General features: G+C 44.4%; 1 protein-coding gene and 1 long non-coding RNA gene across 6 annotated transcripts in view; one reads left to right on the forward strand and one right to left on the reverse strand.

The window, feature by feature from the left end:
• Positions 1-3,901: 3,901 nt before the first annotated feature.
• LOC114662220 (tripartite motif-containing protein 16-like) overlaps positions 3,902-14,584 on the forward strand; it is a 70,649-nt gene continuing 59,966 nt past the window's right edge. For 3 of the 5 annotated variants that reach the window (XR_007936505.1, XR_007936504.1, XM_028815610.2), the window contains exons 1-5: positions 3,902-4,532; positions 7,719-7,814; positions 12,664-12,885; positions 12,972-13,131; positions 13,223-13,282. Coding sequence is in view for 3 of the 5 variants with exons in the window: in XM_028815610.2 (XP_028671443.2) it covers positions 4,191-4,532; positions 7,719-7,814; positions 12,664-12,885; positions 12,972-13,131; positions 13,223-13,282 (880 nt within the window). In the remaining 2 variants the exon portion in view is untranslated. The remainder of the gene's footprint in view (positions 4,533-7,718; positions 7,815-12,663; positions 12,886-12,971; positions 13,132-13,222; positions 13,283-14,584) is intronic. The other 2 variants (XM_051935159.1, XM_051935158.1) reach the window with 2 other exon arrangements.
• The window catches only part of LOC127529911 (uncharacterized), a 45,643-nt gene continuing 35,260 nt past the window's right edge, over positions 4,202-14,584 (reverse strand). The window contains exon 3 of the long non-coding RNA XR_007936518.1: positions 4,202-4,285. This is a non-coding gene — a long non-coding RNA (uncharacterized LOC127529911). The remainder of the gene's footprint in view (positions 4,286-14,584) is intronic.

Here is a 14,584-nt window from a genome sequence, read left to right on the forward strand (position 1 = left end):
TAAGATTCTGGCAGCCGCATTCTGCGCTCATTGTAACCAATTCATGTCCTTCTTGGGTAGTCCTGAGGAGTGCATTACAGTAATCTAGTCGACTAAAAACAAAACTAACTTTTCAGCCTCTTGCGGAGTTATAAGGGATCTAACTTTTAGTATCAGCTGAAGCGTTGAAGAGACACAATCTAGAGGTGCCAATTACAAATCTTGAAAAGAGAATCTGCACAAGACATTGCAAAGTTCTGGAAATGTTCTGTAGGCCTGACAAGAGCTTTCTTTGCGCAATGTGTGTGGTGACTGAACATTGGAGTCACATAGGAGTCATGACCTGAGACTGATGCTGAGGGTTCAACCAGGATCCCATTGACGTCAATTTTTAGCCCACGAAGGGTAGAGAGGTCAGATTTAGTACCAACTTAAAAGATTTTTGTTTTATCAGGATTGAGTTGATCTGTCATCCAATGATTGATTTCCCAAATGCAATCAGTCAGTGCAACAGGTGAAGATGTTGCAGTTGCATCAACGCTTACATAAAGTTGTGTGTTATCGGCATAGCAGTGGAAGCTCAGACCACACCGATGAGTCATCTCACCTAATGGGAGCATAGAGATGTTGAAGAGGACTGGACCGAGAACTGACCCTTGAGGGATACCACGTGTGAGTGAAGCAGCAGCAGATTTGTGTTCCCTAATGAAGACGTAATACTGGCGATCACTGAGGTGTGATGTGAACCAAGAAAGAGCAGCACCAGAGATGCCAATAGCTGAAAGTCGGGACAGTAAAATGTCCTGGTTAACTGTATCAAAAGTCAAGAAGAACTAGAAGAGAGGGGCCATCCCAGAATCTACGGTTATAAGTAAGTCATTGGCTACATTAAGTAAAGCAGTTTCAGTGCTATGTAGGGCTCTGAGTCCAAACTGAAAAGGCTCAAGCAGGTTATGCAAGTTTAAATAATCATTGAGTTGAGCAGCAACAACCTTTTCTAAGATCTTTGTCATAAATGGAAGATTAGAAATTGGGCGATAACATTTGAGCTGTAAGGGATCTGAGCCAGGTGTTCTTTAAAACGGGGTTACAGCAGCAGATTGTAAATCACTTGGAACAACACGGGTGCGGAAACTACAGTTGATAAAGTGAGAAATGGGGCAGAAAGTTTAGAGTACAAGCCTTAATCAGTAAAGTAGGGGCAGGATCTGGGTGGCAGGTAGAATGATTTAATTTAGATATTACTTCAGCAATATAAGGATTAAAGGGGTTAAATTTAAATAAATAAACTGTAGATTTAGAAGTATAATCAGTCGACAGAGACGAGGAACGGTTAGTAGAGAAACTTTGATATATGGTCATAATTTTTGACTGAAAATAATCCAGAAATAGATTACAGTGCTCAACAGAGAAATAAGGATTTTTAACAGCAGGTTAACAAAGTCTGTTAATTATATTAAAAAGAGATCCAGGGTGACAAGTACCAACATCAATAAGAGTGGAATAGTACTTTGAACGTGCCACCGATAAGGCACATCTGTATCCCTTCAGGTGTTCGGTGTAAGCTAGGGCGTGAACAGCCAGACCAGTCTTCTTCCAGAGCCTTTCCAAGCGGCGACCAGTTTGTTTCATGGTACGCAATTCTGCTGTAAACCATGGAGATGACCGGGTAGCAGGAACAACCAAGGAATTAAAAGGTGCATAATGATCCAAAATTTGTGACAATGTGGAATTATATAGAGATAAAATCTGCATAGGGCAAGACAACCCAGAAACATCATGGAGAGAGGAAGCACCAACAGACGTAGAGAAGGATAACTGATCAACGTTCTTGATATTACGATAGGTTATTGTAGATTTCAGACTTATTTTAGGGAGGGAATAAGTGAAACTAAATTCAATCAGCTTGTGATCGGAGATACCAATCACAGTACCAGATGTACAGACATTCTGCAGACCAGTGGAACATAAAAGATTCAGAATATGACCCTTAATATGGATTGAAAAACTAACATGCTGCACAAAACTGAAACAATCCAGTACTGAACGTAGCACACAAGCAGATGGACAGTCAGAATCCACATGAAGATTAAGGTCACCAAGCAAAATAACTGCAGTGGACAAGCCACAGACAAAAGGGAGTATTTCATAAAGATGAGAGAAACAATCCAGATGAAGCTTAGGAGGTCTGTAGATTAATATAATGTGCAGTGAAGCCTTTCCAGTGATTTTAACAGCCAGGTATTCAAAAGACATAATGTTATGAAAATCAACAGTGGTTGCTTTAAGACAATCACGCTGAACCACCGCCAATCCACCACCTCGGCCCGTCAGATGGGGTTTAGACAAGTAACTGTAACCAGCAGCAGGTAAGCAGATTTAGTTGTAAGTAATCACCTGGTTTTGCCACATTTCTACAAGGAACAGCATGTCCAGTTTTTTAGAAGTTGATAAAGTGGGCCATCCTGATGTGACACATTCTGTAGAGGCAACTCTTAGAAACAATCACCTTGTAACCAAATGCTGAAGCTACCAATTAAACAGCAACTCTCCATTGTGAGTGCCATGGATGAAAGACAGGCATCCCAGTTGACCTCTTACCAAGATGGAAGGTGCCAGGGGATGGACAAGCAGACCCCAGAGCCCAGGAGCAGGTCCATCCTCATACATTAGGTGGCAGCAGTCCACAGGAGGCATCCCAGCAGGGTTTTATGGGAAATGGAGTCTGGAAGTGCAGCCCTGTTGGGATCCCTGGGTGCTGCCAGGGGGTGCTGTTGGCGGATGACAGCCCTGGGTCCTGAATAATCCCCAAGTCATGTCCATTCTGAGTCCAGCATGAAAGGCGACACTCAACTAGAGGCAGAAGGGGAGGACAGAGGTTCATTGTTTCCTGTGATTATTGGCTGTGCTTTATTGTAAAAAGTCCATTATTTGAACTTGTGACACTTTTAGTCATTATTAGGTTTGGGGCTCAGTGGTGCCCTCTACTGGTTACACCATCTCTCCATCTATCTTGTTAATGCGCTTATCTCAGCAATCATTGGCTGTAAGTAAGGAGAGTCCCCGGAGCCAGTTCAGCAACGGCTCTTCATCTAATCACATCTTGGGACTGTGGGAGGAAACATGCAAACTCTATGAAGGGGGCACCAGAATGTGAACCCTGGTCTCCATACTGTCAGGCAGGAGAGCTACCTCAGCAAATATGTTTATGTTTATCCCAAAACTAAACTATTAATGTAAAAACACTGCCCACAAATGATCTACGGTATAACAGGGAGAGAGAACATGTATTTAAACCCCCAAAAAGTTCTATCAAGGTGCCCACAAGACTTTAGAGCAGCTCCTGGTTTATCTCAGTTATCATTTCCTAGACTTTCCTAGAAGTCGAGAGTTCAAATTGTTTTAATCCAAATTTAATGGCCATAAGGCCCCATGGAGGCTTCAGCCGTCTGTCACAAAGGAGATTATACAATAATAGTGTGGCACACTGGAGACCCGCCATGACAACTGGTGTGTTTACTCGTAGACCTTCAAAGGAATGTGTCGCTTGTTTAGCTCTCACGTGTTTGGAGGTAACGCTGGTGTGGAGTGTCAGGCTGGATCTCCTCTGCGAAGGAAGCAGCTCACCTTCCCTGCCTGTCGATCAGGACCCCTGAGGCAGCTCGTCAGCTTCACTTACGGACACAACTTCTGTCCCGTCCTCAGTGCAGATGATCATCACGGTAGATCTGACGCCTGGGATTAGCAGATATTACATTTAATAATATGTCGGCCATAAGAGCCCATGTAGGCTTCAGCGATCCTGACAGGAGTATTTTTGTCACAAACGAGATGGAATGAGAGAAAACTTGACAGTAAAGATTATTATCTAAAAAAATAACAATGAAGCTCTAATTATTTATAATCACCATGACTGCAGGTGCGTCTTTATGCTCTCAAAAGGACGTGCTGCTTGTTGAGCCTGCATTTCCTCAGAGGTAGGGCCCATGTGGGTGTGTCAGGCTGGATCTCATCTATAAAGGAAGCTCCTTGTCCCTCCCTGTCTGCTGATCAGTCGTCTTTCTCAGTGTGTCTGGAGGTCCTGAGGAAGCTGATCGGCCAAACATTGAATGGAGCTTTTGTCTGGACTGTATTATAGGTTACTGGGAATATTCTGACTTGGCAGGGGACCAAAGTGACTCTCAGTGCAGATAATAGAGTCACTGAAAGAAATGGACGCCGGTGACTCGACATCTCAGAGCAACATGGGGCCTGGCTCTGTCCTCTGTGATGTGTGTCCTGGGCCAGAACAGAGCGCCGTCAAGACCTGCCTGACCTGCATGGCCTCCTACTGTGAGACTCACCTCCAACCTCACAGGGTCTCTGAAGCGCTGAAGACACACAAACTGAAGGAGCCGATTAGAAACCTCCATGAGAGAATCTGCACAAGACATCAGAGAGTTCTGGAAATCTTCTGTAGGACCGATGAGACCTGCATCTGCTCGATGTGTGTGGCAACTGAACATAAAAGCCATGACACGGTGACACCTGAGGAGGAGAGAGCAGAGCGACAGGTAAGGGTAGGGCTAGGAGTGGTAGAGGTTACTCTGGTGAAGGAGATGGCGTGAGGTGTTACTGTGGTCTTAAAGAGTTAAGTTTTATGAATGTCCTTCTCAGAGTGAGGGGTCTTCTAGGATTCCTCAAAGAATGTCCTGCAAAGACACAAGAAGGACAGACATTGAGACGTCTTGAGTTTTTGGCCCCTTCTGGCTTTCGTTGTTCTCACTTAGTTCATCATAGGGCAAAATGTACTGTGACGGGAGGAAAATGGTGGCTGGACAAACATGTCTTTAAGATTTGAATGGCAGTCAGGACTGGAGATGAACTTCTGCACAGGCCAATGTGGTGACCATCATGTCATTAAAAAAAAAATTTATGAAATAACCAAAGTATCCTCACTGGCACAGATGTTTTCATTCTATTTAGATTTTTGAATGCTCTTTACATATTATCAGGTGCATTTTGTTATTAATTATGGTTTTCTTTAGCTTTTTACGGTGCTGTGAGAAAGTGCTTGCCCCCTCCTCAGCAAATCTGTTTTTGCACATATTACACTACGAATGTCCTGAAACCTTCAGATAAAATACAATATTACAGGAAACAAACCTGAGTGAATACAACAATCATGACTCACTTTACCCAAAGTGCAAAGTTATCTCATATCTGTATCACTCATGTGTAAAAGTAATTGCCCCCTGAGTTTCAGTACTTGTTTTCAGCACCTTCAGCAACTCTGACCTTAGGTGAAGCTTCTTTGGATGTTCTTCTAGTATCCTGTGGCACTTGAGCGAGTTGTTGCTGTGCCCCCGGGGTCATTTTAGCAGGTTAGCTTTTTCTGAGAAGACTGCTCTGTTCCAAATGGTCTCTGTGTGGCTTTGTAATCCTGTAGATTTCCTTGGAAAGTTTCAACAACTTCTTTTGTTCATATTTTCTAGAGTTTCCTATGATACCTTCACTCCCACAGTGCTGAATGACTTCCCTCTCAGTTTAAGGTTTAAAGGTTTAGAGTCAAGGGGGCCATGAAAGAGTAAGGATTACCAGAGAAGCATATAAGGAGGACTGTTCAAGATGAGGATTTGCGTTACAATCAATTTCGGGGTAGCTGACAAGATACCAGCTAGAGTTGGTCGGCACCAAGAGTCTTCTTTATGTCCCTGCCTCGTTGACCTGGGTATGGATGTGTTGACTTGTGGGATGAAAGACCAACCACCTGGTGCAGGCTTTGTACTGATGACATTGTGTTGTGTGTGTGACAAGAAGTAGACTCAAAAGTCATAAAAAGGTTTGGGGCAGCCACCTGTGTATTATCCCGGGCTGCAACTGGGTTTTAGAAAAATAGATCAGACAGATGTGCACAAGTCAGAGTCCAATACAGAACTGTCCAACTGGTGGTAAGGTGGCAGTTTTAAAGGCCCATACAGGGTATGATGTCAAAATGGCCGGAACCGGAAGGATCTTCCTCCATAGGCTCGGACTTGGACGTGACATCATCAAGAGGGCCGGAACTGGGATGGTCCTCCTCCATAGGTTTGGGACCAGAAGTGACGTAATCAGCTCCAGGCAGAATTTCCTGTGAACGGTCTTCAAGACAGTGAGTAATCAAGTCAGGTCTGGCGTGGGACTACTCTCATTCAGACCTTTTAGCTGCCTCCCATGCGCATGTGTGTGTGACACATGTAACAACAGACAGGAGGAAGTGGGAAGAATGGAGAAGGGCTTTGGAAGATGGTGGATTGAAGATAAGGAAGAAGACAGAAAATTTTAAGTTTATTTATGACTCAGTAGTTGGCCTGCAGAGAGAGCTATTGAAAAGAGCGGAGAAGTTTAAATATCTAGGATCAGCAGTAGTTCAAAATGGAGAATTACTGTAGAGAGAGAGATAATCCACAACAATTCAAAGACGGTGTCAGGAGTATTGTGCGATCAGAGAATGAAGGCAAATGACTGAGATGAGGTTTTTAATACAGTAGTAAGGCCAGTAATGATGTATGGAGCTGAGACATGGGCAGTAAAGGGAGAACAGAAGGAGATGAACTTAGTTGTGGTAGAAAGGAGAATGGATGTATGGAGTTACAAAGAAGGCCAGAATAAGAAATGAGACAATCAATCAGAGGTACAACAAAAGTGGGAGAGACATCTAAGAACATACAAGAAGGCAGGCTGGTAAGTGGCATGGACATGTGACAAGGAGAGACAGTAAATATGTGGGCCAAAGAGTGACAGGATTGGAAGTAAAGGAGAAGAGAAAATGAGGGAGGCCAACATGGAAGTGGATGGACACATTAAAAGAAGATCTGAAGGAAAAGGGTTGGACTGAGGAGAGGAACTGCAGAACCAAGCTGTAAGGAGAAGGCTGATCAAGCACATCGACCCCACATGGAATTGGGAGAAGAAGAAGAAGAAGAAGAAGAAGAAGAAGAAGAAGAAGAAGAAGAAGAGTTGGCTGTGTTCAGTCACTGGAGTCAAATTATCGTCAGTTGTTTTTATTAGGAACTAAGGGGCTAATCCAGCTGTTGCATACCTTGATAAGTGTAAGTTAGTTTATAGCAATTTAGAAATTGCTTTATGTGATTCCTCTGATTTCTTTTATTGAATATTAAAGATCTGAATCCATATATGGTTTTAGTAGGACCACAATGCTTAAAGAATGCATTAAACTCCATGTTGTATGCACTTTCATGTTCTTCTCCTTCAGTTCTTAGTCTATGACGTCAGATTCAGTTAAGTTCCTTTCTAATCATCACCACCACAAATGTCAGTGAACTCTCCTGAAGCCCCCGTCCCTCTCCCCACCACTCCTATGTCTTCACATGCTGACATTTCCAGACAGTAACATTCACCCTTACGACATTCTTAATCTTCAGCTCACTTTCTCTGTCATCTTCCTCCCTTCATTTCTTGTTTTTCAGTCTACACAAAGCTTTTTTCTCCTGATGTCAGATTTTTCCTCCCTTTTGCTCTTCCGTCATTATTGTCACCCCAAATGGCTTATTCCACCTATTTCACTGGTCCTTTTCTACTTTCCCAGTCATCCACAGTCCTCTCTGCAGTCCAGTCCCTCACACATTCATCTCCAAGATGTCATCCACTTTCTCTGTTTTCCTTCCTCGTCCTCCTTCTGTCCTTCTTTTTCCCTGCTGGACTCCAATTTTCCTTCTCTGCCCTTTCCTCAGATGTCTCCTCACTTTGTCTCCTCACAGGGTGACCTGGAAAACACAAAGGCTGAAATGAGAAGGAGAATTGAGGAGAAACAGAACAAACTGGTGGAGATGAATGAGAAAGCAGAGAGGATTAGGGTGAGTCTTGTGTCCTCTTCACCTTGAGAAATGAAAGAAATGAATGTCAAATATATTGTGAAATAAGGAAAAGAAAAGTTTATATTGTAAAATAAGGACACAAAGACCATCAAAGGTTTGGGGGGAATCCCCTGTCACACACATGCGAATGGGAGGCAGCTAATGGGCCTGAATAGTGATATTCCACACCAGACCGGGGGGAGTGAGGGGCACTGATGTTCTCTTTCAGTCCTCAGTCCTCACAGGAAATCCCACCGGGTTCCAGTGGGTATGACGATGCCACTTCTGGCGCCTATGATGATGTCACTTCCAGTTCCGGTGGCTATGGTGATGGCCCTTCTGGTTCTGGCGCCTATGATGATGTCACTTCCGGTCCCGGGCTTTAAAGCCACCATCTTTGCATCTCTAAATCAGTTCTGTCTTGGACTTTGTACCAGCCACAGCTCTTGAAAATGTACCCATTTGCAGCCAGGGCATATTACACCAGTGGCTGCCTGAACCTTTTGATGTCTCCTGTGTACTCTACCCAAACCCTATTTACTGTAGCTAAAAAGGAAATGACGTCTTCACAGACAGAGTTCAAAATGGAACTGACAAAAAAGAAAATGGAGGCGGTATATACTGTATAGTTGGCGGCAGGAAGTGATGGCATGGGTGAATAGCATTCTGGAACCGGAAGTAGCGTCAGGAAGAGGTGGGGTCTTGAGGGTTGGAAGTGAAGTCATTAGCATGTTGATTCTTCAGTTGTTCTGCAGGGAGAGAGGAGAAAGAGTTAGAGAGCAGCGCCATCCCTGGTTCGGCAGGTAACTGCATCTTTTTGAGCCCATCATTCCAAGGCTGTGAGGCCATTCAAAGCTGCCCAATGCTTGCCATGCTAAGCTTTTTAAGTGCACTTTGCATGTGTTGTCCCAATGGATTCGGAAGGCCTTCAGACTTTCTCTGCTCTTTATATTTAACTAAAAATACAATACAATACAGTTTGTTTTTGTATAGCCCAAAATCACACAGGAAGTGCCTCAATGGGCTTTAACAGGCCCTGCCTCTTGACGGCCCCCCAGCTTTGACCCTCTAAGAAGACCAGAAAAAACTCCCCAAAATAAACCCTTGTAGGGAAAAATGGAGGAAACCTCAAGAAAAGCAGTTCAAAGAGAGACCGCTTTCCAGGTAGGTTGGGCGTGCAGTGGGTGTCAAAAGAAGGGGGTCAATACAATACAATATAATACAATACACAGAACAGAACAAATCCTCAATACAGTATAAAAATAATACATTTTTTAGAAGTAAAAAAAAATAAAAATTTTAGAAGTACGGAGCAGATACTTCAGAAATAGATCACTGTGATTTTTTTTCTCCTCAGTCTACAACCAATAAGCCATAATGAGAAGGTGAAATGCATTCTGGGGCTACGGTTTACAGTCATTCACTTTCTTCTTCACCCACATCTTTGAGGCTTGCAGAAAAGCAGGACCTGGAATAGGCAGGAAAGTGACCCCCTAACCCACTGGTGACTGCTCAGGTTGGAGAACATCTGGTGGTCTCAGTGAACCGAGACCCATCAGGCACTAGGAGTTAATGACATACAACCCGAGTGACTGATATCATCCTCTCAGGTGATTCACCTTCAGCAGTTGCCGAGTTTTTTCTTCTTAAGCCAGTTGTGAAGCTCATGATCATTGGGACACTGGTGTGCTTGACAGCAATGTCGTAGAAAGTGCCCTCAAGGCCTCTCTTCTCTACAGCACCTTGATGAGGTTGTTCTGTTTGAAAGTACTGGTAGAACAGCAGGACACTGTGAGCCACGCCGAAGTGCATCGTGCAAAAATGTGACTAATGGCAGAAGAAACAAAAGAAATTTAATAAACAAGGGGAGACCAATCAGTCCATGAAACCCGTTTGTTTAGCTAACAGCTCAACTGTCCCAACATCTCATTCAGATTCTTCTTAAGGACAACTTGTCAATACAGCCAATCAACCTGTTAGGTGACATAGGCAGCCACCGAGGACACTGTCATCTGAGGAGCACCATTTATGAAAGCTGGGATTGTGCTCCAGACACTGACAGGGACCATCACCTCACCTCCTGTTTATGGAAGTAAAAGTGCTCCATACACCAAGGGTCGCACGCTCTGTTAAGTACATGGTGTACACACAAAGGGGTGCTGTTTGTGCGCTCCAGAGACCAAGGGGGACCACCCCACAGCTCATCGCCATCTAATAATACTGACTACCCACTCTGTATAATGAGGGGCGATGTTCGTCCACCTCACCTAGGGCTCAGAATAGGCTTGTCAAGTCAACGGTTTTGTTACCCGTCATTGAGGCTACTCTTATCAATACCATAAAGTTAATATAACTCAGATTATAGTCGTACTAAAGTGAAATGTTCCACTTGGTTATTTGTATCCCATACAAGCACACAGACACTGGTTATTGTATCTCAGCATAAAGCGTGTGCTTATTTCTTACTTTCACCCCAACACACATGGCTGACATGCTCTTTGTAACTTCACGGTGCAGCGTCGGAGTCATCAACAACACACCAAACATCCTGGAAAGAGGAATCACTTTGCAATTCTGTGATTTGATGCCTACGGTGAGGAAAATGAATGTCAGTTTTACTGCCATCTAGTGGATAAAACTAAACATTACATTCTAGGCGACTTTTTCTTCACTATATTTAACCTTCTTAGCTTTATGTTGACCTTTTCAACGCCCACCTTGAAATTGCTCAATTACAATTTGGAAACATTTAATGTATAAAGAGAAAGCTGCCCCTGATGTTTTCCATTCTATTTTTCCATCTCTTTGCTCTCTACGTTTATCCTTTGACATTTCCGTTCTCTTCTGTGTCAATAAAGCGTGAGCCAAAACAAAATACCACATTTCTCAAAGTCATTAATCAAGTGGGTTGGGGTTCCTGTGATTAGGTGATCCCTTGTTGTTTTCAGTAGGCCACATGCCTTGATCTGGTGCACACCGTGCTTTCGCTGTCGAAACGTTCTTCAAAAACAAGAAATCCATCATCACTATACAACATGCCTTCCAAACGCACATCAGCATTCCTCCAAATGTCCCAAATCGGAAAAACAATTCTTCAGTCGGTGGCTATATTTAGACAGAAAATCTCCAGGCTGTCCTCGGACTGTACGAACACCTGAAAACATGCAAATGAGGGCATCAATTGTGCAATCTCCTAGACGTTCAGTGCACTTCTGCCTTTGGCATTTCCGGCACGTCTTTGATTTTGCATGAGGACCTTCATTTCCATCCATACAAAATGATGGTAGCACAGGACCTCACTGAGAGAGACTGGGAGAGCCGTAGAGAGTTGTGTGCGAACATTCTGCAAACTCTTCATCGAGATGCCATTGTGACGTGCGGCGACGAGGCACATTTCCATTTGAATGGTTGTGTAAGTAAGCCAAACTTTTGATACTGGGCTAAAACCAACACCTCGTGAACTTCATCAGAGACCCCTGTACAGTGAAGGTGTTACAGTTCGGTGCGCCGTTGCAGAATTTGGCATTGTAGGCCCTTACTTTTTTGAGGATGGGGAGCAATGGTCACCGTCACTTCAGGACATTACACTGAAATGCTAGAGAACATTTTGTGGCCCCAACTGGAAGAGATGGATGTGGTGGATGCCTGGAGCAGCAGCTCATATGGCCTGTGTGGAGATCCATGCAAGCTTTGCGGGAGATGTTGATTTCCCTACGCGGTGATGTCGGTTGGCCTTCACGTTCGCCTGATCTTGCGCTGTGTGATTTCTTCTCAACGTATACACACACCGACCTCAAAAATCCTCAAGCACGCAATTCACCACAAAATTGCTGCTATTCCCCTTGAAACGGCCAAACGGGTCATACGAGTGTTCAGAAATCGTCTCGAAGAGCGCATCGGTAACGATGACCACCACCCTGAGACTTCATTTTTAAAACACATTGTAAAATAATTGATTTTGTGTACCATTTCTTGTTTCAGTAATGACATTTATTTGATCTTGTAGTGTTTTTGTAGAATAAACGTTTGAAATGTTTAACTGGTTTTTGTCTCACCCTGTATGAGCATCTCCATGTTTTACAGCACCTTTAAGATATCGTGGACTGAGTTTAATTTAAAATTTAGTGTTGAGCCTGTGATTTACGTGAAATTGAGCTCACAGTGAAACTCAGAGTATATTTAAAAAGAGATGATGATTCACGATTAGCGAAATCTGAAAACTGACAGCTCTGAAAGGCCTTCTCCACTCTCATTTTGCACGTGTCTGCCTGTCACTTTAATATTTGTTCTTTAACCACGAAGTGACAAAGTTTCGTTGAGTTATTTCCTGTTGAGTGTAGACGGGTCACTGAGCTGTCAGCCATGTGTGGTTGTTGTTCTGGTACTGCGATGCCCACTTTGCCAGTTATGATAACAATTTTGACGATCACAATCCTAAAGATGTATTGGAGACATGAAAGACTCTTGGTTGCTTTTCTCCGTCGAGTGTCCATAACGTCAGCCTCATCAGAAGGATTCAAGACACAGGAAAGGCCAGCTGCTAGGTATCAACAAGTGGTGGGCTTCCTGTGTTGTGTGTCTTCCTGCAGATATTCAGCATGTCCTGTTCTTAAAATTGCACTGTGCTCCTCCCTGGTGACGTGAATGAGAGCCATTAAACTGATCTTACTTGACTGGTGGGCTGCAGAAGTGTAAGTGAGGCTTTAGGGAGCAAAAAAGTGTTTAGAACCCCTACTTCCACACTTGTGAAATCACGTGAACTACAGATTTTAGTGGTGGCATCATGAAACTGTACATGAAATGAACCTCGGCTTCTTCTCTCATCACTGTTCTGCTTCCTTCTAATCAGAGCACTGCGGAGACAGAATTGCAGGACTTCGAGGAGACCTTTGTTTCTCTTCTGATTCTGAGGTCAATTGGCCTCGATCTGATTAGAGAGCACGAGAACAGGGAACTGCACAAGGCTGAACAGCTCATGATGCGACTGGAAAAGGAGATCAGAAAGCTGAGGAGGACACACGCTGAGCTGGCCGAGCTTTCAGAGACCAACGACCACATCCACTTCCTCCGGGTGAGACTGAGAATCTGAAGGACACCAGCAGGCCTCTTTGACATACGGGTCATTGTCTCTTATGTTCTCCTTTCTTCTTCATGTAGATGTACTCATCTGTCAGTCTCCCCCCTGAAGATCAGGACTCACCTGAGGCCTCTGTTAATGAACTTGTCCTTCCTGAGACTCTGAGGATGAACCTGTCTCGTCTGAAGAGGAAACTCTGGGAGATCAGTGAGTGGGAATTTGTGCCGAGCAGTGACACCGGTGGGTAGTGTGACCTCCGTTGCTTGAAGAAGAAGCTGCCCGGCATGTCCTGAGCACTCAAGGCTGACATTCTGTCTTTATTTTTTCTCAGGTGTCAACACTTCTGGAAGCAGCCCACAAGATCTGAGCAGTAGAAATGGACTTAGACAATGTGAGTCTTGTTCTGCTTTTGTTAAATGCAAGTTATCAAAAATGGAGGTTTCTTTGGTTTACTGTCCCTGACAGGAGTCCTGTGGTGTAACGAGGATAGGCGGCCATAAGTGCTCACCATGGACCAGTGGAAGTGTAAATAAACACACTAGGTGAACAAAACTCCATGGACGCCCCAGCTGACTGACTTCAGGGGTTCAGAATGTCCTGCCCTGCCTTTCACTCCGTATGCATGTTTGTGCGCTCTTTGTCTCTGATTACTTTCAGTTGTTTACTGCTCAATCATCTCTCAGGTGACTATACTAGGAGAGTTGAATTTCTTGAATGTGAACGAACTTGGGCAACAAATTGGATCCCGAGTCTGAAAAAGCTTCAAAATCTCCATAATTGTTAAATCACCAGAGAAACAAACTTCAGCTGTCACTGTGCGTGAATTGAAATTGTTTTGCTCCTCACTCTCCATCAGACAGCTGACTCTCAGGACCCCACTGATGTGCTGCCCTCTGCTGGCCCTCTTGACCACCACACCTCTGACTCTCAGCACTTTGATGTTAAATCATTGTAAAAGATAGACAGGCCACAGACAGACACGACTCCAGATGTCTTCAACACACGCTTTATTTTGCGACACAACACACAACACAACGACAGTGCACAATCCCCACACTAACTCAGTCGTTATTCCTTCAGCTGCCTCCACTCCTCTCTCGCAAGCTTCGTCTTCCTCCTCCCGACTCTGGCTTTTCAAAAGGAGTGAGGCGGCCCCTTTTATCACGCCTCGGATGTGCTCCCGGTGCTCAGTGATGGTCTTCCGGCAGCACTTCCTAGTGTGGCGGAAGTGCTGTCCTCCAGGACTCAAGGACCGGTCCAGGTGCCCCCTGGTGGTGGCCACAGGCTCCCCAGCTCGTTCTCCGTGGCCCTGATGGAATCCAAGGGGCTGCCCTCCTACACCCTGAGAAAAACAGTGCCCCTCCTGTGGTCCAACCCTCTTCCAGGCGTCCCGTTTGGGCAAGATCCCTGGTCGTCTGCCACATCATGAATATCAATCATTTAATTGAGCTTCGATATTTGATTTAAAATGGAATCATTTAGTCAGTGAGTGTTACGTAACACAAAAGTGGTGACATTACCCATTTTTTGTCACGTATGCATCTCCTGACCCACCAGGAAGGGGTCCCCTTTGGTGAATCGAGTGCAATCATCAAAGTGTTTAGAGGAGGGGGACAAGCATGATGGTCAGAGTGGCGGCCCACCGCGATCCACCACCACGATAAACAATACCAACTCATGACCCCAGCAGTTG

Source organism: Erpetoichthys calabaricus, chromosome 12 (genome assembly GCF_900747795.2).
Source record: "Erpetoichthys calabaricus chromosome 12, fErpCal1.3, whole genome shotgun sequence".
NCBI lineage: Eukaryota > Metazoa > Chordata > Cladistia > Polypteriformes > Polypteridae > Erpetoichthys > Erpetoichthys calabaricus.